The following is a 24458-nucleotide window of genomic DNA, read 5'->3' on the forward strand; positions in this document are numbered from 1 at the left end:
TCTAGGTATGAAAATTGCTAAAAATGCTACTATGCTAATGTTAGCATGCTAACAACAAGCATGATAATGCTAAGGCTTTATATAAGTGTAACTAAAAAAGCTACAATGCTAATGTTAGCATGTTAGCAATGCTAAAGTGCTAATGTTGGCATGCTAACACCTAGCATGATAATGCTAAGTGTTCATATATGTGTCTCCCCATGAAAATCGGTAAAAATGATAGTATGCTAAAATTAGCATGCTAGCATTGCTAGAATACAAATTTTTGCATACTATCATTTAGCATACTATCATTTGAGTGTTTATATATGTGTCTACCCATGAAAATCAGTAAAAATGATAGTATGCTAAAATTAGCATGCTAGCAATCCTTCCTTTTCTCAACTTGTGGCCCTTGGTGGAAAAACGTTGGACACTCCTGTATGAAAGCAAAACTAAAAAGTGGCGGAATCAAACAAAGAATTTGTGAAGAAGTCTCACATTGACTTTATTGTGAAGTTGCTGTCAAATGAAGGCATTGGATGATGATCCAGTCTCATGGAAGTTAACTTAAAACAACAGAACACAATAGAAACATATTAAAAAAACATATTAAAAACAAAACAATAATATTTTTTTCTATTTTACAGTTTCCTGATTGCAAATAAACAGTCCCTGGTTTTGACCAAATGGCTACATTCCATTAACCACGCCCACTTTGATGGTCTGCACCTCAGAGATGTGAGACGACTTCTGGATGATGCGACTGGTGAGCGTGGACCGCTCGGCGCTGCAGCTCTGTGTCAGAGCCGAGGCGGGCGCCGTCGCGACATGCATCCGGTGAGTGGCGCTCGTCCTCGTGACGGACAGGGGCTGCGGGGCGTAGCCGAGTCCGGCGGCGGTGCCGGGCACCGTTCTGATGTTCTTGTCCTCTATGCAGCTTTGCCCCTGGGCCAAACTGGTCAGGGCCACGGCGGCATTGATCTCTCGCCAGTCTTGGTTCTTTTGATTCTGCTGATGCTGACCACTGGAACGAAACGTGAGTGAAGTCGGTCACATGTCGGAGAATTTATACACAAATGAAAGTAGTCATAATTACCTGTTACATTTGGGTGATGTGTAGTCCAGAGTCTCTGCAAGAGATAAAAATATTAATATTTACCATTATTTCAATCAGCAGGACCATAATGTGAGATATATGTAATTATTCCAAATAAAGGTACCTCAAAGTATCCTCATCTTGACTCTTTTAAGCTGGACAGGAGCCAAAATAAAATCATTTTTTTCTATATTTATGTGAATATATATATATATAAGTATATATATATATATATATTGGCTACTGAACATCCCTAAGCACTTCTTTTTTTAAAGCCATAACATCCTTTTCCAAGAAACTATTTCGGAACATCTTATTTTATACCCAGAGAAAACATTGTTTTACCTCCTGCCAGTTTGAAATTTACTGCATGGAGAAGTTTTAGAAAGGGTAATGAAAGGGCTCGCTGCTTTTTTTTTTGTTTATAATAAATGGCGCAAGTAGTGCAGAGGTACTTCATGGCCTCAGTTCCAGTATATTTCTGTATAGGGTCATTTACGCAACACAATGTGTTGTTTTTGTGTCACTTTTAAAGCAATTCAACAGCTCAGAGTGTTCAAAAATTAATATATACTGTTGTACCAGCAATTTGAGGATTTTTGGTAAATTTTTTTTTATAGTTTTTCTCCAAAAATGTCAACATATGAATGTGTGATAATGCAGCTAAAATTAGCATACATGTACTACTGTTGCATTATGTTCACTGTTTACACTGTTTACCATAGTTGCGTGCTGTGACTCCCGATTCCATAACACAGGGCTAACGTCAAATCTGCACTCACTGATATCACTTCCTGTCCGCCCGTCACTCACAGTAACACATTTACAGTAACGCCTACATCGTATTTTTCAGGCTTAGTCGCTCCGGAGTGTAAATTGCACCATCCAACAATGCAAAATGAAGAAGAAAAAAATCATATATAAGTCGCACTGGACACGGTGGAAAAATGTTGAGCGCACAGGCCACACAGCTAGGAGACCCAAGTTCGATCCACCCTCAGCCAGGGTCGCGGGGGGTGCTGGAGCCTATCCCAATTGTCTTCGGGCGAGAGGCGGGGTACACCCTGGACTGGTGGCCCAGCCAATCACAGGGCACATATAGACAAACAACCATTCACACTCACATTCATACCTATGGACAATTTGGAGTCGCTAATTAACCTAGCATGTTTTTGGAATGTGGGAGGAAACCCACGCATGCACGGGGGAGAACATGCAAACTCCACATAGAAATGGCCGTGGGTGGAATTGAACTCTGGTCTTCTAGCTGTGCGGCCTGCTCGTTAACCACTTGGTCCGCCGTGCAACATTGAAATATAATGATGAAAAATAATTTTTACAGACTAATGAATGAAGTTGTAATTTTGGGAAAATTAGGTTGTGGAAAAAGTTGTGTTATAAGAATTAAGTACAAATATTATGTAAAAAAAAAAACACCAAAAGAAATGGAAAAAACAGCTGTAAATTTGAAATAATAAAGTCAAAATATAAAGAGAAAAAGGCATATTCTAACAAGAAAAAAAGTTTAAATTTGGATGGAATCAAACTCCGGTCTCCTAGCTGTGAGGCCTGCGTGCTAACCACTCGTTACATGAACTTTTTTTTCATATTTTGACTTTATTCTTGTAAAATTTCAGCTGATTTTTGTTTTTTTTTTAGTCTTTGGATTGTTTTTCATATTTCCTTGTCAAATTATATTATATTATGTATTATATTTTATATATATATACTGTTTTCATGCCCCATGGAGCCTTTTTACGGGGGTGTTTTGAACATGATGCAACCGCCACATCATGCATAGTCAAAAGAAAAGTGATCTCACATGTTTGTTTCCAACCTGTGAAATGGAGGCAGATATGTTTCGTGTGTCCTTGTGAGCGGTGATGACATCACTTCAAAGTCCATGGCTCCATGTTTTAGTGCCTGCTCTTTAAAGCCTTGTGGAGCTGCACTACACGTGTTGTTAATGCTCTGCCATCATTCTGGCAGCCTGACTTTTCCACTTCAGCTCCGCAAAGGAGCAAAAAGTCACATTACGAGCAGCAGGGATACATTAGAAGTGTTCACAAACATTTCAACAGCTGCTAATGAGTTCCAAGAAAGCGCTTTTGGGAGAAATGTTTAGATACGGTATTACCCTCGATATATAGGAAGATGCCCCTGCTAGCTAGCTTAGCATTGTCACAATGCTACCTCTCCATCTTTTTTTTTCTTACAAAGAGTCTAAAGTGTTATATGTCTAAAGTGGGTATACAAAGGTTTTCATTTGAATTGTAGCCAGCTTTATATTTGTTCTGTTCATGGACGGCCATGAAAGTCACGTTTTAGCGTAAGTCGGAACTTGTACCTAAACTAGAAAAGCCAAGTATAGTTCCTCCCATATTGTGATTCACGTCCTGCATTTATTTTATCTATACAGTTAGACTAATTGACCAATGAAAACATACTATTAACAATTGGATTCATAATGATACCAATCTTAGTTCATCAGTTTGCATTTCTCGTAATGGCGGTTTTCTTTTAGATCTAGCGCCACAGCTTTCTGACACCCGTTTGCATACTCCAGATCCAGACTCCAGATTTTTTTTTTGCATGTTTATAGCTTATTTGTTGTTTTCCTATGATGAAAATTCCAAATGCCCACAATTTTTTTGTAGTCCGGATCATGGTATCCGGAACTACTACATTATTTGTATCAGTTTTTGATCTGACTCTGACCATTTTTTTGTGGAGTTATTTGCACAAATGCTGATAAAGGTCCTATCTCACAATGTTAAAGAATCCTTTAAAAAATTATCCTGATCAACCCCAAAATTATATGTATATATATATATATATATACCATTTTTTATAATTCCTGAAAATTTAATCCAAATCCATTCAGAAGTTTTGAAGTTATTTGCAACACAAACAAACAAACAGATACTACGCTTGCACTTAATCGACTCACACTGCACACAGAAGACATAAAAAGCGTCTTCATTTATATGTCTACCCTCTTAAAATGTTGTCTCAGGCTAGCCTGTGTCCAAGTAACAGCGCACTGAATCCATGACCCCTGTAACCTTCATTCGCATTCAATCATCTTTAAAGTTGGTCACGACAGTTGAACCCTCAATAAAGCGGGCTTTCTTTAATATTTAACTTAATATGAGCTCTGTTACTAAAAGTACTATTTTATTCTCATAAAAATCTCATAAAATTGTGAGTTTCTTCTCGTTAGAATCAGACTCTTTTCACAATTTTTGCTCTTATTTTTTTAGTTTTCCAACTATTTTTTTCTCATAATATCATGACTTTATTCCCATAATAATCTCATATTACAACTTTTCCCCCAACCTAATTTTTCCCAAATTACAACTGTAGTTTTTGTTTGTCATAATATTACGATGTAAAAAACCCTACCCATGATTAAAGTACATGTGCTGTGATTTCATCCTTTTAAATGTGAATATTTTTCAACGTCCTTTGTCATGCATGAACATCATGAAAGCATAAAATCTATGCGTTTTAGGCAACACAATCAGCTTGGAAAACAGCAGTTTAACTTTTTGCCTTTTTTCTGATATGTTGCCGATCACACCAATAAATATTTGTGTTTAATTCATATGAATTTGGTTCGTCGAGTGCCTAACCGATTACTTGATTAATCAAAACAACAACCTTCATCTTAATCGACTAAGAAAATAATGATTACTTACAAGCTAAGGCTCAGACTGCAACTGCTCTCGTTACCCTTAATGAAGCTTTCATGCGTTATCACCATTTATTTGTGCCAATCTGAGGTTAAACACGAGGTTCCTGAAGATGAAGTGTTTTCACAGATCATAACAACATTAAATAACAGTCGGCAGACTGGAACGATTTATTTGTTTTCTGGGAAGCTGATCCTTAGAGTCATAAAAATATATAAAATAAAGCAACTTAACACATGATTTGTAAGCAATGAATAGTTCTTGAAATATAACTTTACAATAACAGCTAACAGGAAAAGAAGCATTCCGAGGAACAACAGACAGCCAAAAAGCGTACATGATTTAAGAAGAAAAACTCCAATGAGAGGAAGCCAAATGGATATTAAAGCTCTGGAGCATTTCTTTCACAGTTGAGTTGCCGTTCTGAGAGACGTCTTGTGTGCCCTGGTGACCAAGCGCTATTTCTGAGTTTTGGCTCAGTTGTCAACTTCTCACCCTGGGAATAATAAAATCTTAGACATTCTGTAATTGTACTTGAAGCCCTACTGGACATTTCCACCATGGCAAGAAGCTGAAGCGGAACAAATGGCACATTCTGGTGTATGGAAATGAGATTTGTGGCGTGCAGAAGCAGCGCAAGCCAGAATCAACTCCGTCCAATCTTTAAAATGAAGGATTTGTGCGTCCACTTGGCTTTTTATTACTAATGTTCATGAAAAAAAATGTTGGCTCTTGTGCTTTGTTGAATTGCAGGTTTGTTCTAAAGGGCACCCAGGTGTCAGAGTCGTTGAAAGAAAATAATGAAATGTTGCAGAGCTACCGACTTCTAGTGGAATACCAGGCAGGGAACCCTGAAGAGTCATGTTCTATTTTGGTTTTACTAGTGACCTCTCACTTTGCTTCATGTGAAAAATAAATCTTTAACGACAATGGCACAGTACAAAGAAATGATTCATTGTCAGTGATAAAAAAAACAAGTAATAAGGAGCAATATGTACACCCAGGACCGGTACAAAGTTTCATCTCACTCAAGAACCCAATGACGACAAACCGTAGAGAAAATGGATGGATGAACTTACTAGTGGTGTGTCGTTCATGAACGAACTGGTCAAAATAACTTTTTTTTTGTGAACGGAATGAACGAGGTCACCGCCCCTAAAATTAAATCTGTTCAGTTGCAAATGTTTTTTTATTTTGATTGACTGGAGAGTCAGTTCACCGTTCCTTTTGCAGGGCGGGGACTATCTGCGTGCTTGCCTGTCTTATCCTATCGTCGCGCCTCGCTCTGTGGGTGGGCGGGGTTAGCTGACTGAAAGACCGACAGATTGACCGACACTCGTTAGTCGTTCATTCGTGACCGACAGTCGGTCATGAATTGAACTACTTCTTTTGACTCGTTCGTTCATGACCGACACAGATCACAGGCTAACGACCGAAATGGCCGAAATGAATGAAATGAACAGATCTTTTTGCTGAATGAACCTTTTGACCCGTTCGTTCATGACCGACATAGATCTCAGGCTAACGACCAATTGACCAAAATGAACGAAATGAACGAAATGAACGAAATGAACGAAATGAACGAAATGAACAGATCTTTTTACTGAATGAACCTTTTGAGCTGTTCGTTCATGACCGACACAGATCACAGGCTAACGACCAATTGACCAAAATGACCAAAATGTCTGAAATGACTGAAATGAATGAAATGAACAGATCTTTTTACTGAATGAACCTTTTGACCCGTTCGTTCATGACCGACACAGATCACAGCCTAACGACCGAAATGAACGAAATGAACGAAATGAACGAAATGAACGGATCTTTTTACTGAACAAACCTTTTGACCCGTTTGTTCATGACCGACACAGATCACAGGCTAACGACCAATTGACAGAAATGACTGAAATTAACGAAATGAACAGATCTTTTTACTGAATGAACCTTTTGACCCATTCGTTCATGACCGACACAGATCACAGGCTAACGACCAATTGACCGAAATGAACGTAATGAATGAAATGAACAAAATAAACAGATCATTTTACTGAAGGAACCAGAATGATGAACCTCGCGTTTTTTTCGGTTAGTTTACACAAAAATTTGGCCTCGGTTTACATGTCTTATCGGTCCAGCTTACACTGTATATGCACAAATATGTTTTTTTTTGTATAACTTTAGTGGGTGTGGCTTAGACACCAGAAATCATGGTACTTTTTGGTACATTGACAGCATTGTTGTTGTTTATTCAACCATCTTGGTCCACACACCCAACACTAGATGTCGCTATACTTAGTTTTCACTATACTACGGTATCCTATTTGCCTTGTACTGTGTCATTCCGCAGATTGTCCCTAAAGCTTCAGAGACACCCGCTTTGCATATTTTTTGGATTCGTTCGGATAAATGACGTCTTGAAATGTTACTTGAAAATAGACCTTAGGGTTATCCATCAATGCGTGACGCCGTGTCTCTCACCCATGCGGTAGATGAAGTTGGTCTCCGTCTCATAGGAGGATGCCGGCGACGCCACGTCTCGATCGCACTCGTTTGAACTGAACGACTCAGAGTGGTTCCTCCTCATGAGTGCCACGCCGTCCGCCTTGCCCGCCATCATGTGTCTCAGGGTGTCGTTCAAATAGCGATTCAGCAAGCTACTCTTGTACTTGGATGGAGGAGAGGTGCCGTCATCGCCGGTTGTTTTTTTCACCGTGTCTGATGATGAGCAGATAGGTGTTTGTAAGGGACAGTCATTGTCTGCACGTAGATGAAAACAAACAAAAAAAAAAAACATGAGGGAAGATGTAATGGATCAATGAGTACACTTGTAGACATGAGCACCGTCAAGACCTGGATCAAAAACTGACCATGCTTACTTTTAAGAGAGGTACAGTGGATTACATTTTTAGTCAAATGTTACCCCCTACCCTGAAAATAGGCTTTTTTCTGCAGAAAACATGTCATTCATAATTGATAACTATGCGATAATACAGATCAAATGCACAGCATACATTTATCGCTGTTAGAAAGTCCAAATTTTCCACATGTTTATATATTTCCACGGTCCTTGAATGCACCATAGTGGTGTGCCGTGAGACCAAAAGTTTGTACCTTATACTAAGGCTAAGGCTAGACTACCAGGCTAAAGGCTACACCATGTTTCCGATTCTGTTCGTCGATCATCTTCGATTATCATAATTTAAGGCTCAAAACTGGATTGTGTCGCGAGTGAACAACGGCAATTGAAGAGAGAAGGGGAATGTTCTGCTACTAATTATGTCAACGGGTTGTAGTTTGATTACTGTAAGGTTAGTGTGGTCGTTATGAGGATTGTAAAGGGGGATATTAACATTAACATTACTGATTGCAGTAAAAATAAGTATCTTTAAGTAAGACTTTTACATATAGGATATTTACAGAATTTTTACAGATCACAGGAAGCCATTGAATAAATATATGTACATACAGTAAGGTGCAACAGATTCAGTCGTAGTGTACATAATCATAGCAGCATCACCTTGATCGTATTCAGGGCAAAAAAACTAGCAACGAATCTTTGAGGGTTTTTCTAATGATGTCCAAATCCTAAATAGCGGCTAAAGGTGCGCCATTTTCTGCAAGATGATGAAAGATACCTCAGTCACAAGAATGAGTGTTGTGTATGATAGCGCTACACCGGTTTAGGATAAAACGTTCAGTTTTTGCTATTGCTGTCCGGTCACATGAGGTCCATGTGATGTACCAGTGACGTGTATACATTCAACAAGTGCAAGAACATTTGTGTGTAAGAAATATATATCAAAATGTAATTACATCAGCATGTTAGCATGTCAAATGTTAGCATGTCAACTGTACTTAACATTAACGTGACAACTTTGACACATATTTTGTAAAGCAATACATGTCGATATGCTAAGAAGTTATATATTCTTTAAAAAAGCCTACTTTTAACTTTGAACAAATTTTGCATTAAAAAATACAAATATTTCAAATTAAATATGTCATTTTTTTTGTAATATTATGACTTCATTACCGTAATATTTTGACTTTTTTGTTTGACCAAATATTTCAACACATACTCAATGCTACTAAAATTTTTCCTCATAATATTACTATTTTATTCTGGGAAAATTGCTGCTAGTTTGTCCATATTTGTTATTATTTTCTTGTTCTTTTTTTTAGTTTTCTTGTTAATTAATTATTATTATTATTATTTTTTTTATGTCTAACTTTTTATACCTGACTGCTGTGCCCCGCCCTGCTTTTAGCCTTGTTTTTAGCTCTGAATTAATGTAAGGATGTTGTATTTTAATGCATCTTTTACTCAGTTTTTTACTCAACTTCATTTTTATTTATTTTGTCTACACTGTAAAGCATCTTTGAGTACTCTGAAAAGCACTATACAAATAAAATGTATTATTATTATATTTTTAGAATGATAGAAAAGTCAATAGAAAAAGAGCTGTGGGCCACACTTTGGATACCCCTGAAATGAAGATTGAATTATTATTATTCATAATATTATAATGTTATTCTTGTAAAATTATGACTTTTTCTCATGAGACGACAACTTCTTTTTGGTAATATTTGTACTTGAATCGTGTGAAATGACTGCAGATTTTTCAATTTTTGCCGTATTTGTATTATTATTATTATTATTGTTATATTTTTAGAATGATATAAAAGTCAATAGAAAAAGAGTTGTGGGCCACACTTTGGATACCCCTGAAATGAAGATTGAATTATTATTATTCATAATATTATGTTATTCTTGTAAAATTATGGCTTTTTCTCATTAGACAACTTTTTTGTTGTAATATTTTTACTTGAATCTTATGAAATTACTGCAGATTTTTCAATTTTTGCTGTTTTTTTTTCCTAGTTGTATTGTTAAATGATATCATGACAATGTGCCACGGGCCAACATATTAATCTTTGGACAGAATGATTTGCACAGTTCTCGCTCCTGCAAGTGTAGCTAATGCCATCCAGTGATTACAGACTCTAGTCAAACATCAGAAAGGGTTAAAAAGCGTCCTCACCATCTGAGTCGGTGTCATCACTGCATACACTCAGTCTCTCCGCATTCCCTTGGATGTACTTATTATACAGTTTGATCCGTAAAGCCCAGCTCAAGTCTGGCTGTCTCACCGTGTTCTTCAACCTCCGTCGGGCATTCGCAAACCAGTTTGACACCTAAACAGAAGATGGTACAGTGTCCAAATTGCACTGTGCTCTTTATCATCCTCTTTGCGGTCTCACCTGTACCAACGTCATATGGGACCCCAGAGCCAATAGAACTTTTTCGGTTTTGGTGGGGTACGGGTTGTCTCTGTGTTTGTACAGCCAATGCTTGAGCGGACGGGCCATGTCCTGCAGCACCTGTCTCTTGTGGCGAACTTTCACCCCACCCAAGCGAGACCTGTCAGGGTTGGGATAATAACTAACATTGAAGAAGAAACATAATGTATAAGCATACCCGTATTTTCTGTATTTCATCGGGGAGCTGTTTTCGGTGGTCTCACGGTATTGCAGCAAGTCCACATTTTGGACGTTTTGGGATAGACAAGCCAGGCGACTCCTTTGTTCGTCTTTTCTATTGTCCTCCAAATGAAGAAAAGTATCTGCCACTGTGTTCATTGTCAAAATTGTCCAAAAATCAACAGGTGCATCAGTAGTTCTCCAGGAGTAAATGCATACAGTCAACTCCCATCTTACATAAATTGCCGTAAAAGTAACTAAAAGTTGGCAAAAAGTTCAATAGTCCTTAAAGTGGAGGATGATCACGGCTCTTCTAGTCACTCTTCCAGTAAAAAGAGCGACAAATGTTTGAAAACTAAGAAGACGCTGTCTGGTTTTTGTTTTTTGGAGTTCAAATAACCTGCTTCCCTTCCTCCCATTGGCCCCTCCCACCCGTTCCAATCACCCCTTCGAGGAGCTCTTGTGAGGGGAACCCTCGCATGAGCGGAGGGAGCAGCCCCAAGCTATGCAAACTATTGCGCGGCAAACGTGGTTATTAGATTTTTTTTTGTCTGGTGAACATGATCTCATATTTTCTACATGAGGCATACAAAGCTTGCGGTTTTATATCCAAAAAAATCGTGTCAGCAAATAACACTGCATGTTTTACCAAGGGGGATTCGGGAGCTGGACGGGTGTAATTACAAGTTTCCTAATAACCAGCAAAAAAAAAAAAAAAAAAACACCAATCCTGGATTTCAGAACAAATTGGGGCCATAATAATGTCAACACCAGCACTGGAAAATAACACTGATTGGCATTCTTCTCGTACTCTGCAAGTGCTGCTTGTTTTGTGTACGAGTGTGCGGAGTTGGGTTTAGCAACTGTGGATTTTTTTTTGCACCCGTCTGTGTGGGTTTATGTGGGTAACATTTGAGTCATTTCCATCAAGTGGCACATACGGTATTATTTCAGTACGGTTTGGAATACTAAACCCTTGGCATGGCTCACGTTATTGCTGTGTCAGCGATGTAAATAGGCTATGTAAGCTGTCAATCAATTGAACAAATAAGAACAAAGAACGTCTTGGGATATGGCTGTTTATTATATGACGGAGACTTTTGGGGAAAAGGTGTTTTGTGTGATGGAATTCTGTAATAGTGACCTTTTTGTTGACCATTTAAGTGCAATGGGCACAGATAAGGAACATGACCATGTTGCTCATATAGTAAATTAAAGAACTCGTAATTTAAGGAGAAAAAGTTGTAATTTTGGGAGAATAACTTTGTAATATTCATTCATTTTCTACCGCTTGAGGGTCGCGGGGGGTTGCTGGGGTCTATCCCAGCTGTCTCCGGGCGACAGGCGGGGTACACCCTGGACTGGTGGCCAGCCAATCACAGGGCACATACAGTGCATATAATGTCCAACATAATAGAGTGAAAAAAGGTTCGCCTCCCATTCTGTGTGGAAGTGGTAAATTTGTGGCTAAATTAGACGCTAACTGTTGGGGTGTTATTTCATGTCTACAGTGCTCTAATAACATTTAAAATGTACTTAGAAAGTCATAAACAGATTTTTTATGTGTTATCTATGAAAATATTAATTTTAACATTGAATCCTGTATCATTAATTCCTTTTCTACCGCTTACCCTCACAAGAGTCGCGGGGGATGCTGGAGCCTATCCCAGCTGTCTTTGGGCGAGAGGCGGGGTACACCCTGGACTGGTGGCCAGCCAATCACAGGGCACATATAGACAAACAACCATTCACACTCACATTCATACCTATGGAAAATTTGGAGTCGCTAATTAACCTAGTATGTTTTTGAAATGTGGGAGGAAACCGGAGTACCCGGAGAAAACCCACGCATGCACAGGGAGAACATGCAAACTCCACACAGAGATGGCCGAGGGTGGAATCGAACTCAGGTCTTCTACCTGTGAGGCCTGCATGCTAACCACTCGACCACTCGAGATGGCCGAGGCTGGAATCGAACTCGGATCTTCTAGCTGTGAAGCCTGTGCGCTAACCCCTCGAGATGGCCGAGGGTGGAATCGAACTCAGGTCTTCTAGCTGTGAGGATTGCGCACTAACCACTCAACCACTCGAGATGGCCGAGGATGGAATCGAACTCGGGTTTTCTTGTTGTGAGGCCTGCGAGTTAAGGTAGAGTGGCCGAGAGTGGAATCGAACTCAGGTCTTCTAGCTGTGAGGCCTGCACGCTAACCACTCGATCACTCGAGATGGCCGAGAGTGGAATCGAACTCAGGTGGGCTAGCTGTGAGGACTGCACGCTAACCACTGGTTCACCGTGCAACATTGTAATATAATGAAGATTTTTTTTTCAGTCTAATAAATAAAGTTGTAATATTGGGAAAATTGTAAAATTAGGTTGTGGAAAAAGTTGTGTTATGAGAATTAAGTACAAATATGATGGTAAAAAAAACACCTAAAGAAATGGAAAAAACAGCTGTAAATTTACAAGAATAAAGTCAAAATATGAAGAGAACAAAGCATATTTTAACGAGAAAAAAAGTTTCAATTTTACAAAAATAAACCCATAGTATTATGAGGAAAAAATAATGTAATTTTTGTAGCTTAGATTTGAAATATTAAATAAAAAATATTGTATTTTTAAAGTGATGATATGGAAAACAAACAAAACAAAATAAAGCTGTCTTTTTTTGGGGGGGGGGAAATTTGATCAGTGACAAAGTATTTAAGGTGAAAATTAAAATATTTGGAGCAGTTTTAAAAAATACCAGCAAAAACGGCATAGACAGTAGTCAATACTTATTAATACACCTTTTCACTACATCACAAAGGTTTTTACTTTACAAAATCTCAAAGTGACCCTTGCATCCTTTCATTTTTCACTATGTGGCCCTTGCTGGAAAAATCATGTTAGGTATGTTTTTTCTCTTAGAATAGCAAATCAAGCTCGAGGATAGAGCTAGATAAATACACTTTATTAATCCTGTGAGGGAAATTTAGTATTATGAAAACATTCTTATGTAAGACTGAATGGATATAGCATTATGACTTTGCCACGCCACATCATAAATTGATCTCCTACAAGCCAATATTCAAGGTGATAAAACTTAACTTCTGGAATCAGCTTTGACAAGTAAGCACCTGTTTATTAGTCGGACCCGCTTTACATTGTCTGTACTCGCGTTGTGGTTCGCAGTTCAGCTGTATTAAAAAAAGTCGTTTGACTGCAGCTTAAACCCAAGCTGAAAAACACATGGACGAGACGCATCCCTGTTCTTTTCGCAGTCAAATTCCTCCGCTCACATTCCTGAGCAGAATGCTACATGCGACTGCGCACCATTTACTCTTGTCCCTCTGTGACATGTTCACCAGCGTATGTGTTGATATTAGCAGGGAACACACCCACGTTCAATAGCACCGAGACCTTTCACAAACAAGGAAGTACGTATATCTCTTCTATAGTGGGATAGTGGGATAGTGGGATTCCTGTGCTAGTGTGTGTTCGTGTAATTACAGTAGCTCTACAAATTATTTAACCATAGTTTGATGTACTTTATATATATATATGGGTGGTGATGTAGTGAAAAAGGTGTATTACTAGTATCCACTACTGTGTATGCCATTTTTGCTGGTATTTTTTTTAAACTGTTCCAAATATTTCAACTTTCACCTTAAATGTTTTGTCATCGATCAAATTTCCCTCCCAAAAAAGACAGGCTTATTTATTTATTTTTTTTCCATATCATCACTTAAAAAATACAATATTTTTCTTTAATATTTCAAATCTACGCCACAAAAATTGTATTATTTTTTCCTCATAATACTATGGGATTATTCTTGTAAAATTTAAACTTTTTTTCTCGTTAAAATATGCCTTTTTCTCATTATATTTTGACTTTATTCTTGTAAATTTACAGCAGTTTTTTCCATTTCTTTTGTTTTTTTTTAACATAATATTTGTACTTCTCATAACACAACTTTTTCCACGACCTAATTTTCCCAAAATTACAACTTTTTTTCATTAGTTTGAAAAAAATTTTTTTCCTCATTATCTTGTAATGTTGAACGGCGTACCAACTAGTTAGCGCGCAGGCCTCACAGCTAGGACACCAGGGTTCAATTCCACCCTCGTCCATCTCTGTGTGGAGTTTGCATGTTCTCCCCGTGCATGCGTGGGTTTTCTCCGGGTACTCCGGTTTCCTCCCACATTCCAAAAAACATGCTAGGTTAATTGGCGACTCCAAATTGTCCATAGGTATGAATGTGAGTGTGAATGGTTGTTTGTCTATATGTGCCCTGTGATTGGCTGGCCACCAGTCCAGGGTGTACCCCGCCTCTCGCCCGAAGACAGCTGGGATAGGCTCCAGCACCCCTGCGACTCTCGTGAGGGTAAGCGGTAGAAAATGAATGAATGATACAGGATTCAATGTTAAAATTAATATTTTCATAGATAACATATATATAAAACAATTTATGACTTTCTAAATAAATTTTAAACGTTATTAGAGCACTGTAGACATGAAATAACACCCCGACAGTTAGCATCTAATTTTGCCACAAATTTACCACTTCCACACAGAATGGGAGGCGAACCTTTTTTTCACTCTATTATGTTGGACATTGGTCGAGTGGTTAGCGTGCAGACCTCACAGCTAGAAGACCAGGGTTCAATTCCACCCTCGGCCATCTCTGTGTGGAGTTTGCATGTTCTCCCCGTGCATGCGTGGGTTTTCTCCGGGTACTCCGGTTTCCTACCCACATTCCAAAAACATGCTAGGTTAATTAGCGACTCCAAATTGTCCATAGGTATGAATGTGAGTGTGAATGGTTGTTTGTCTATATGTGCCCTGTGATTGGCTGGCGACCCCGCCTCTCGCCCAAAGACAGCTGGGATAGGCTCCAGCACCCCTAGCGACCCTCGTGAGGAAAAACAGTAGAAAATGAATGAATGAATGAATGTTAACGTGTTTATCACTGCCTTTTACACTTTTTGGCCCCATTTTCAGCAAGCGGTGTTTATTATCATTCAGTGAAGAACATATTGTTTAACATCAATCTTGTTTATTTTTTCATACTCTGAACAGGCATTTACATGATTGAGCCAAATTATCCGAAACCAACTGACATCATCGTTTTCTGCGTAATGTTTGAAGTTGGAGCGGTTTTGGTTGGATCGGGTCGGTGTCTTAATGGCACTGTTATGATCTCACAGGGTGCCTGTAGATTCTCAGTGTTGTGATGAAATTATGCTGCCCCGTTCCGTTGAGCTCGAACCCCACGTCTGGCAGCGGGGAGACACTTCTGATAGATGTTTGGAGTGTTTTTTTTTTGTTTTTTTGGGGGGAGGGGGGGATCAGACATGTTGCACAACTATTGCAGCCCATCACAACTAACAAGCCATCAATGGTCTTGACCCCTAAAGTTCTAATCCGCCATTGCGGGCCTCACTGTGTGGTTTTAACCTTTTTGTGAAGGCCCAAACCCCAAGAAAGCAATTACTGTCTCGCTCTTTCTTCCGTCCAAACACATTAACACTCTTTTGCACTCCAACCATCCAAACGGAGGAAAGAAACCCTGTGAAGGAATCCAGCTACTCACGAAGAGTTCAGTGAGGCAGCTTCTGTCACATTGACGCATGACAGTTTGGACTTTTGGTTGGCTTTTTTTCTCTTTCTGACATTATTTTTAGTTCTGTGCTTTTATTGTGTTGTTTCTGTTTCCTGTCTGGCACTGGGGGGCGTGACCTTTAGTATTGTTGGAGGGGGCTGGGAGCGCACCTGTTTGACGTGGAAGTACACTTCTATTTAGTTCAGCCAGGGCTTCTGTTTAATGTGAAAATGCTGAAATTGTACATCATTTTTCTATGGAAAAATGGATCGGGAAGCGTTCAGAAACCGGGTCAGTCTGCTCTACGTCCATTCGGTCACTGTCGTTGTGTCCCAACGACACAAACCCCAGAGCGCTTGTGCCTACAGATGTAGTTTACCACCACCAGAGTGTGTCTGAGGAGTGAATGAATAGTAGCCGAAAGCTTTGGCACTGTTAGCACATTTAGCTACTGATGACGTAGCATCAGCGGGGTTCAGTGTCTTGCCCAAGGGTACTTTGACATAATCACAGGAGAACCAGCAACCTTAACTCCACCTATTTTTGTACATTTTCCAAATATTTCGACTTCTTAAGTAATCTTTGTGAATTTTCTTTTCTGAATATTTTGACATTATTTCTCTAATATTATAATTATTAACGTTTTCCCCTCACACTTAATTTTCTCAAAAATGTATAGTTTTTTTCTCATAATATTATGACTTTAAAAAATACTGAAATATTTCTTAAATATTTCTACTCTATAGTGCATTGATGTTGTTTTCCTCATAATATGACCAGTTTATTTTGGTAATATTGCAACTGTTCCTATTAGAATACAGCTTTTTTTGGCTTGGAATTTGTTTCCCATTTTCCTGTGTTTTTCAACTTTTTTTTTCTGACTCTCTCTTTTTTTCTCCAAAATTTATATATATATTTTTTCTCATATTATCATGACTAAAAAAATACTGACATTTTTCTTATATATTTCTACTCTATAGTAAATTGATGTTGTTTTACTCATAATATGACCAGTTTATTTTGGTAGTATTGCAAATGTTTTTCCTGTTACAATAGGGCTTTTTTTGGCTTGGATTTTTTTCCCCATTTTCCCGTGTTTTTCAACTTTCTATCTTGTAATATTTTGACTTAATGTGCAATGTATTTTGATTTTTATTCTCATTATAGTATAACTTTTTCTGCAACTTTTTTGTTTCAAAAAATACAACTTTATTTCATTTTTATTAATTTATTATTTATTATATTATTATTTGGTTATTTATTAATTTATTCTAATATATTTTTATTATTTATTTTATTAGTTTCCCATAATATTACAAACAAACCTTTTCTTCTTTAATATTTCAACTGTATGCTACGGACATTGTATAAACAATTTTCAGATTTATTCTCGTAAAATTACGACGTTTTTTTCTTCATATTTTCACTTTGTTTTTGCAACAGTTTTTTTTTATTCTTGCAGTTTTTCCCCCTCAAGTAGTTCAAGTATTTTTGTAAATTTTCATCTCATATTTTAAGATTCACAAAATATTAAAAACAAATTTGCAATCGACTTTTCCAAAAACTTTATTTTGCTTTTTTTCATAATATTACAGCTTAAAAAAATATAAAATTTTTGCTTTAATATTTCAACTCTATGGTACTTGTTTTGTATGTTTCTCATTATATGACAACTAAAAAAAAATCTTTAAAAAATATTGTCCTCATAATATTACATTTACATTTACTCATAAATTACAACTTTTTCTCATTCGACTTTTTTATCTTAATATTTTGACTTCATTCTTGTATGATTACTACTGATTTTTCTATTTTTGCTGTTAAATTTTGTCTTTACAGTGTGCCGCGGGCCACTAAAAAAGCAGCCACGATCTGCAATTGGCTCCCGGGGCCACAGTTTGGACACCCCCTGATCTAACCGAAGCGTCTGCACAACATGTTTTCTTGTTGATACCCCTAAATTGTACAGTTCCCCCGCCTGCTACTAATAATATTCCTCTGGTGTGCATTACAGTTAATTGAAGTGCAGCAGCTGTCAGAATAATTCCATGCTGATGTTTGCGACTTGGCAGGGAAGGATAACGCTCAGTCGCAAGCTCTGCTGAGCAGAAAGCCCGCCACCCCCACCCCCCACCCCCATTTGTTATTTTAGCCAAAATGCCAATAGAAAAACTGGCTCTGCGACAAAGAAAGGAAGAGTCTGGTTCCCTAATTAGCTGCATGTTAAGGGACAACTTTATGGAAAAGTCATACTGTAGTAATCACAGCCATTGTTTATAAATGGAAAAACATTTCAAATATGGGACAAATGAAGCTATGCACTACCTACTAATCCATATAAAATTCCGCCTACATCTACGTTAAAAAGTTCAAATCCAGCCAGCCAAAAGGCCGCAACTCCTCCTCGCCATTGTTGGCGAGAAACGAAGCCACTCCGCAGGAATCCAGCAGACCTCCGCCTCCTCCATTCGCCGAAGGTCCGCCTTGAGCTCTCTGAAGGCCGTGGCAATGTCTCCATTAACGAGCACCTTGTCAAACATGTAACCATGCTGGGCTTCCATGGTTTCAGCCAAGTGAATCATGTCTTCAAAATCTTCCTCCTGCAGAAAGAAAACACTTGGCCGTGTTTGTTTTAGCCTTGAAAATGATAGATCTGGTTGTCAGTAGCGCCGTTTACGTCTGCGCGGGACGTGATTTGTGAGTTGAATAACGACAAGAAGAAAGGAATCAGAAGGCATTCAGGTTGGGTTTTAACTGTGCGGTCAAGGTACCATGAAAGGCCCCGCTGGGGGAATAATAATGGAGGGACCCAACATCCTACAGGAAGTTGTTTTTAGAAAACGGAGCACATACTGCAAGAGACTGTTTCAGCATGTGGAAGAGAACCTCATCTGTAACTGCTTTAAATGTATGTGCCTTAGCTCCTCGGTAACTGCTACAGTAACTACTAATCGTTAGTTCCTCTGTAACTACTCTATGTGCCTTAGTTCCTTAGTAACTACTCCACTTATCAGTTCCTGTGTAACTACTCTAATAATTAGTTCCTCATTAGTTCCTCAGTAACTACTCTATGTGCCTTAGTTCCTTAGTAACAACTCTAATCATTAGTTCCTCAGTAATTACCCCATGTGCTTTAGTTCCTCAGTAACTACTCTATGTGCCTTAGTTCCTTAGTAACAGCTCTAATCATTATTGCCTCATTAGTTCCTCAGTAACTACCCTATGGGCTTTAGTTCCTCAGTAACTACTCCATGTATTTGTTCCTTAGTAACCACTCTAATCATTATTTCCTCATGAGTTCCTCAGTAACTACTCCATGTGCTTTAGTTCCTTAGTAACAACTCTAATCATTAGTTCCTCATTAATTCCTCAGTAACTACCATATGTGCCTTAGTTCCTCAGTAACTACTCCACTTATTAGTTCCTCAGTAACCACTCTAATCATTATTTCCTCATTAGTTCATCAGTAACTACTCTATGTGCCTTAGTTCCTTAGTAACAACTCAAATCGTTATTTCCTCATTCGTTCCTCAGTAACTACCCTATGTGCCTTAGCTCCTCAGTAACTACTGTATGTGCCTTAGTTCCTTAGTAACAACTCTAATCATTATTTCCTCATTAGTTCCTCAGTAACTACACTATGTGCCTTAGTTCCTCAGTAACTGCTCCACTTATTAGTTCCTTAGTAACTACTCTAATAACTATTTACTCATTAGCTCCTCAGTAACCACTCCACTTATTAGTTCCTTAGTAACTACTCTAATTATTACTTCCTCACTAGTTCCTCAGTAACTACTCTATGTGCCTTACTTCCTCAGTAACTACTCTATGTGCCTTAGTTCCTTAGTAACAACTCTAATCATTATTTCCTCATTAGTTTCTCAGTAACTATCCTATGTGCCTTAGTTCCTTAGTAACAACTCTAATCATTATTTCCTCATTCGTTCCTCAGTAACTACCCTATGTGCCTTAGTTCCTCAGTAACTACTCTGTGCCTTAGTTCCTTAGTAACAACTCTAATCATTAGTTCCTCATTAATTCCTCAGTAACTACCATATGTGCCTTAGTTCCTCAGTAACTACTCCACTTATTAGTTCCTCAGTAACCACTCTAATCATTATTTCCTCATTAGTTCATCAGTAACTACTCTATGTGCCTTAGTTCCTTAGTAACAACTCAAATCGTTATTTCCTCATTCGTTCCTCAGTAACTACCCTATGTGCCTTAGCTCCTCAGTAACTACTGTATGGGCCTTAGTTCCTTAGTAACAACTCTAATCATTATTTCCTCATTAGTTCCTCAGTAACTACACTATGTGCCTTAGTTCCTCAGTAACTGCTCCACTTATTAGTTCCTTAGTAACTACTCTAATAACTATTTACTCATTAGCTCCTCAGTAACCACTCCACTTATTAGTTCCTTAGTAACTACTCTAATTATTACTTCCTCACTAGTTCCTCAGTAACTACTCTATGTGCCTTACTTCCTCAGTAACTACTCTATGTGCCTTAGTTCCTTAGTAACAACTCTAATCATTATTTCCTCATTAGTTTCTCAGTAACTATCCTATGTGCCTTAGTTCCTTAGTAACAACTCTAATCATTATTTCCTCATTCGTTCCTCAGTAACTACCCTATGTGCCTTAGTTCCTCAGTAACTACTCTGTGCCTTAGTTCCTTAGTAACAACTCTAATCATTAGTTCCTCATTAATTCCTCAGTAACTACCATATGTGCCTTAGTTCCTCAGTAACTACTTCACTTATTAGTTCCTCAGTAACCACTCTAATCATTATTTCCTCATTAGTTCATCAGTAACTACTCTATGTGCCTTAGTTCCTTAGTAACAACTCAAATCGTTATTTCCTCATTCGTTCCTCAGTAACTACCCTATGTGCCTTAGCTCCTCAGTAACTACTGTATGTGCCTTAGTTCCTTAGTAACAACTCTAATCATTATTTCCTCATTAGTTCCTCAGTAACTACACTATGTGCCTTAGTTCCTCAGTAACTGCTGCACTTATTAGTTCCTTAGTAACTACTCTAATAACTATTTACTCATTAGCTCCTCAGTAACCACTCCACTTATTAGTTCCTCAGTAACTACTCTAATTATTACTTCCTCACTAGTTCCTCAGTAACTACTCTATGTGCCTTACTTCCTCAGTAACTACTCTATGTGCCTTAGTTCCTTAGTAACAACTCTAATCATTATTCCTCATTAGTTCCTCAGTAACTATCCTATGTGCCTTAGTTCCTTAGTAACAACTCTAATCATTATTTCCTCATTCGTTCCTCAGTAACTACCCTATGTGCCTTAGTTCCTCAGTAACTACTCTGTGCCTTAGTTCCTTAGTAACAACTCTAATCATTATTTCCTCATTAGTTCCTCAGTAACTACCGTATGTGCCTTAGTTCCTCAGTAACTACTCCACTTATTAGTTTTTTAGTAACTAATCATTATTTCCTCAGTAACTACCCTATGTGCCTTAGTTCCTCAGTAAGTACTCCACTTATTAGTTCCTTAGTAACTACTCTAATCATTATTCCCTCATTAGTTCCTCAGTAACTACCCTATGTGCCTTAGTTCCTCAGTAACTACTCCACTTATTAGTTTTTTAGTAACTACTCTAATCATTATTTCCTCAGTTCCTCAGTAACCACGCCACTTATTAGTTCCTTGATAACCACTCTAATCATTAGTTCTTCATTAGTTCCTCAGTAACTACTGCCTAGCAATGCTTTGTGGGCATTTCGTAAATGACAGAGTTGCAGCCATCCCTCGTTTATCGACCGTGAAAAGTGAATTTCTGCTAGTGACGTGCGGATCGATACTGAAACATTGATTCCGATTGCAATATTTAACATTGTTTTAACAGAATATTAAATCAACAACAACATTTTCGTGTATACAGTACACATAAATAAATAGATATCACTTTCTCAATAATAAAAAACATTTGGTGGAAAATCACGGAGAACCGCTGATTTAAATCAGTGTTGGAACAGCTGGTCCAGACCAACTGAACTGTACAATCTGTCACGTTAGATTTATTTATTATTGTTCTCTTGACGCTTGCGTGATTTACGTACACTTTGGGCCTATGCCCGTGGTGTTTAGTCAAATCCAAATTGCAGCAAACGCAGGTGTGGGACCTCATGGATTTAACAAGGCTAACTTGGGCAGCCAAGGTCAAACACTGAGAGGCCAGATGGATGTTAAGTGACCTTGAAAAACATATGCAGAGTCGAACATATGCGCTTGTTTGGAGGAACATGTTATTCACTGATATACGTACATAAGCATGTGTTTATCACAAGCACGCACTTGTGATATCACGCTATAATGTATGGATATCAAATGTGGAGCAACAAGCCACCCACAGCGCAACCGAATCACCGCCCTTTTCCCTTAAATGTCAATCATGTGCAGGGTGTGTGCAGTTCAAGTATCGGGGAAAGGGGGTCAGAGTTTGTGACCTCACACCGCCCTTGCATGTTCCGAGGCGGTATACTACATACGTATCTTGTGTGTTTTGTGATCTACTTGCGCTTACTGAGAACATCCTGGCTTGGTTTGAGTCCTCTTCATCACAGATGAATTTGACTCTTCTTCTGGTGAGGCGTAACTCCTCGATACGTGGTGGCTTCACAAAAACCACAAACGGTTTAAATTCAAACGTGTAGACACGCTTGAGTTTCTGGAGGGGGAAAAAGACAAAATGTCAGGTGCAAGGAAAATGAACCTTCCCAGGAGTGGCCGGCCAACCAAAATGACCCCTAGTGCACAACGACGACTCAACCAAGAGGTCACAAAAGACCCCACAACAAGGTTCATGACTCCACCATAAGAAAGACACTGGGCAAAAACGGCCTGCATGGCAGAATTCTAAGACCAAAACCACTGCTGAACAAAATTAAAATTAAGGCTTGTCTCAACTTTGCCAACATCAACATCTTGATGATCTCCAAGACCTTTGGGAAAATACTTTGTGGTCTGAGGAGACAAAAGTTGAAATTCCATTACAAGAACATCATACCAACAGTAAAATATGGTGGTGGTAGTATGATGGTTTGGGACAGTTTTGCTGCTTCAGGACCTGGAAGACTTGCTGTGATAAATGGAACCATGAATTCTGTTGTCTATCAAAAAATCTTGACGGAGAATATCCGTCCATCTGTTGGTGACCTCAAGCTGAAACCAACTTGGGTTCTTCAGCAGGACAATGATCCAAAACACACCAGCAAGTCCACCAAACCAAAAACTTGAGACTTTGGAGTGGCCTAGTCAAAGTCCTGACTTGAATCCTATTGAGATGCTATGGCATGACCTGAAAAGTAAAATATGGTGGTGGTAGTGTGATGGTCTGGGGCTGTTTTGCTGCTTCAGGACCTGGAAGACTTGCTGTGATAAATGGAAGCATAAATTCTGCTAAAGAAGAATGTCCGGCCATCTGTTGGTGACCTCAAGCTGAAACCAACTCGGGTTCTTCAGCAGGACAATGATCCAAAACACACCAGCTAGTCCACCAAACCAAAAACTTGAGACTTTGGAGTGGCCTAGTCAAAGTCCTGACTTGAATCCTATTGAGATGCTATGGCATGACCTGAAAAGTAAAATATGGTGGTGGTAGTGTGATGGTCTGGGGCTGTTTTGCTGCTTCAGGACCTGGAAGACTTGCTGTGATAAATGGAAGCATAAATTCTGCTAAAGAAGAATGTCCGGCCATCTGTTGGTGACCTCAAGCTGAAACCAACTCGGGTTCTTCAGCAGGACAATGATCCAAAACACACCAGCTAGTCCACCAAACCAAAAACTTGAGACTTTGGAGTGGCCCAGTCAAAGTCCTGACTTGAATCCTATTGAGATGCTATGGCATGACCTGAAAAGTAAAATATGGTGGTGGTAGTGTGATGGTCTGGGGCTGTTTTGCTGCTTCAGGACCTGGAAGACTTGCTGTGATAAATGGAAGCATAAATTCTGCTAAAGAAGAATGTCCGGCCATCTGTTGGTGACCTCAAGCTGAAACCAATTTGGGTCCTTCAGCAGGACAATGATCCCAAACACACCAGCAAGTCCACCTCTGAATGGTTAAAGAAAAACCAAAACCTTCAGACTTTGGAGTGGCCTAGTCAAAGTCCTGACCTGAATCCTATTGAGATGCTATGGCATGACCTGAAAAGTAAAATATGGTGGTGGTAGTGTGATGGTCTGGGGCTGTTTTGCTGCTTCAGGACCTGGAAGACTTTCTGTGATAAATGGAACCATGAATTCTGATAAAGGAGAAGGTCCGGCCATCTGTTGATGACCTCAAGCTGAAACCAACTTGGGTTCTTCCAAAACACACCAGCAAGTCCACCTCTGAATGGTTGAAGAAAAACCAAAAACTTCAGACTTTGGAGTGGAAAAAGCTGGAAAAAGCCTCCTGGAAAAATGTACTCAAACCAGGACAAAATTTTGGTGTCAATTTTTAACATCCACTGTGTTTCAAATCATTTTCTGTATGTAAATATAATTGCAAAACTATTTGTTTCAACATTTTTGGCTTTCTGGAACAGATTAATTGAATTTACATTATTTCTTATGGGAAAAAATGTATTTGGTTAGAGTACAGTTTTGGTTT

The 24458-nt window shown here is 38.6% G+C and overlaps 2 protein-coding genes across 3 annotated transcripts in view; both read right to left on the reverse strand.

The window, feature by feature from the left end:
* Positions 1 to 540: 540 nt before the first annotated feature.
* On the reverse strand, positions 541 to 10448 carry LOC131125707 (homeobox protein Mohawk-like). Its single transcript, XM_058067507.2, has 6 exons — positions 10253 to 10448; positions 10036 to 10195; positions 9816 to 9969; positions 7252 to 7488; positions 1079 to 1112; positions 541 to 1006 (listed from the first exon to the last, which is right to left on the reverse strand). Exons 1-6 carry the CDS (start codon positions 10411 to 10413, stop codon positions 673 to 675), a joined length of 1080 nt encoding a protein of 359 aa, XP_057923490.2. The 5' UTR covers positions 10414 to 10448; the 3' UTR covers positions 541 to 672.
* Positions 10449 to 17983: 7535 nt separating this feature from the next.
* The window catches only part of LOC131125705 (MAGUK p55 subfamily member 7-like), a 36071-nt gene continuing 29596 nt past the window's right edge, over positions 17984 to 24458 (reverse strand). For both annotated transcript variants that reach the window (XM_078791406.1, XM_058067504.2), the window contains 2 exons: positions 22392 to 22535; positions 17984 to 18437 (listed from right to left, as the gene is read on the reverse strand). In XM_078791406.1, coding sequence (XP_078647532.1) covers positions 18207 to 18437; positions 22392 to 22535 — 375 coding nt within the window. In that variant the 3' untranslated portion in view covers positions 17984 to 18206. The remainder of the gene's footprint in view (positions 18438 to 22391; positions 22536 to 24458) is intronic.

The sequence above is a fragment of the Doryrhamphus excisus genome, linkage group LG6 (genome assembly GCF_037039965.1).
Source record: "Doryrhamphus excisus strain RoL-2023G ecotype Guam linkage group LG6, RoL_Dexc_Guam_v1.1, whole genome shotgun sequence".
NCBI classification, from domain to species: Eukaryota; Metazoa; Chordata; class Actinopteri; order Syngnathiformes; family Syngnathidae; genus Doryrhamphus; species Doryrhamphus excisus.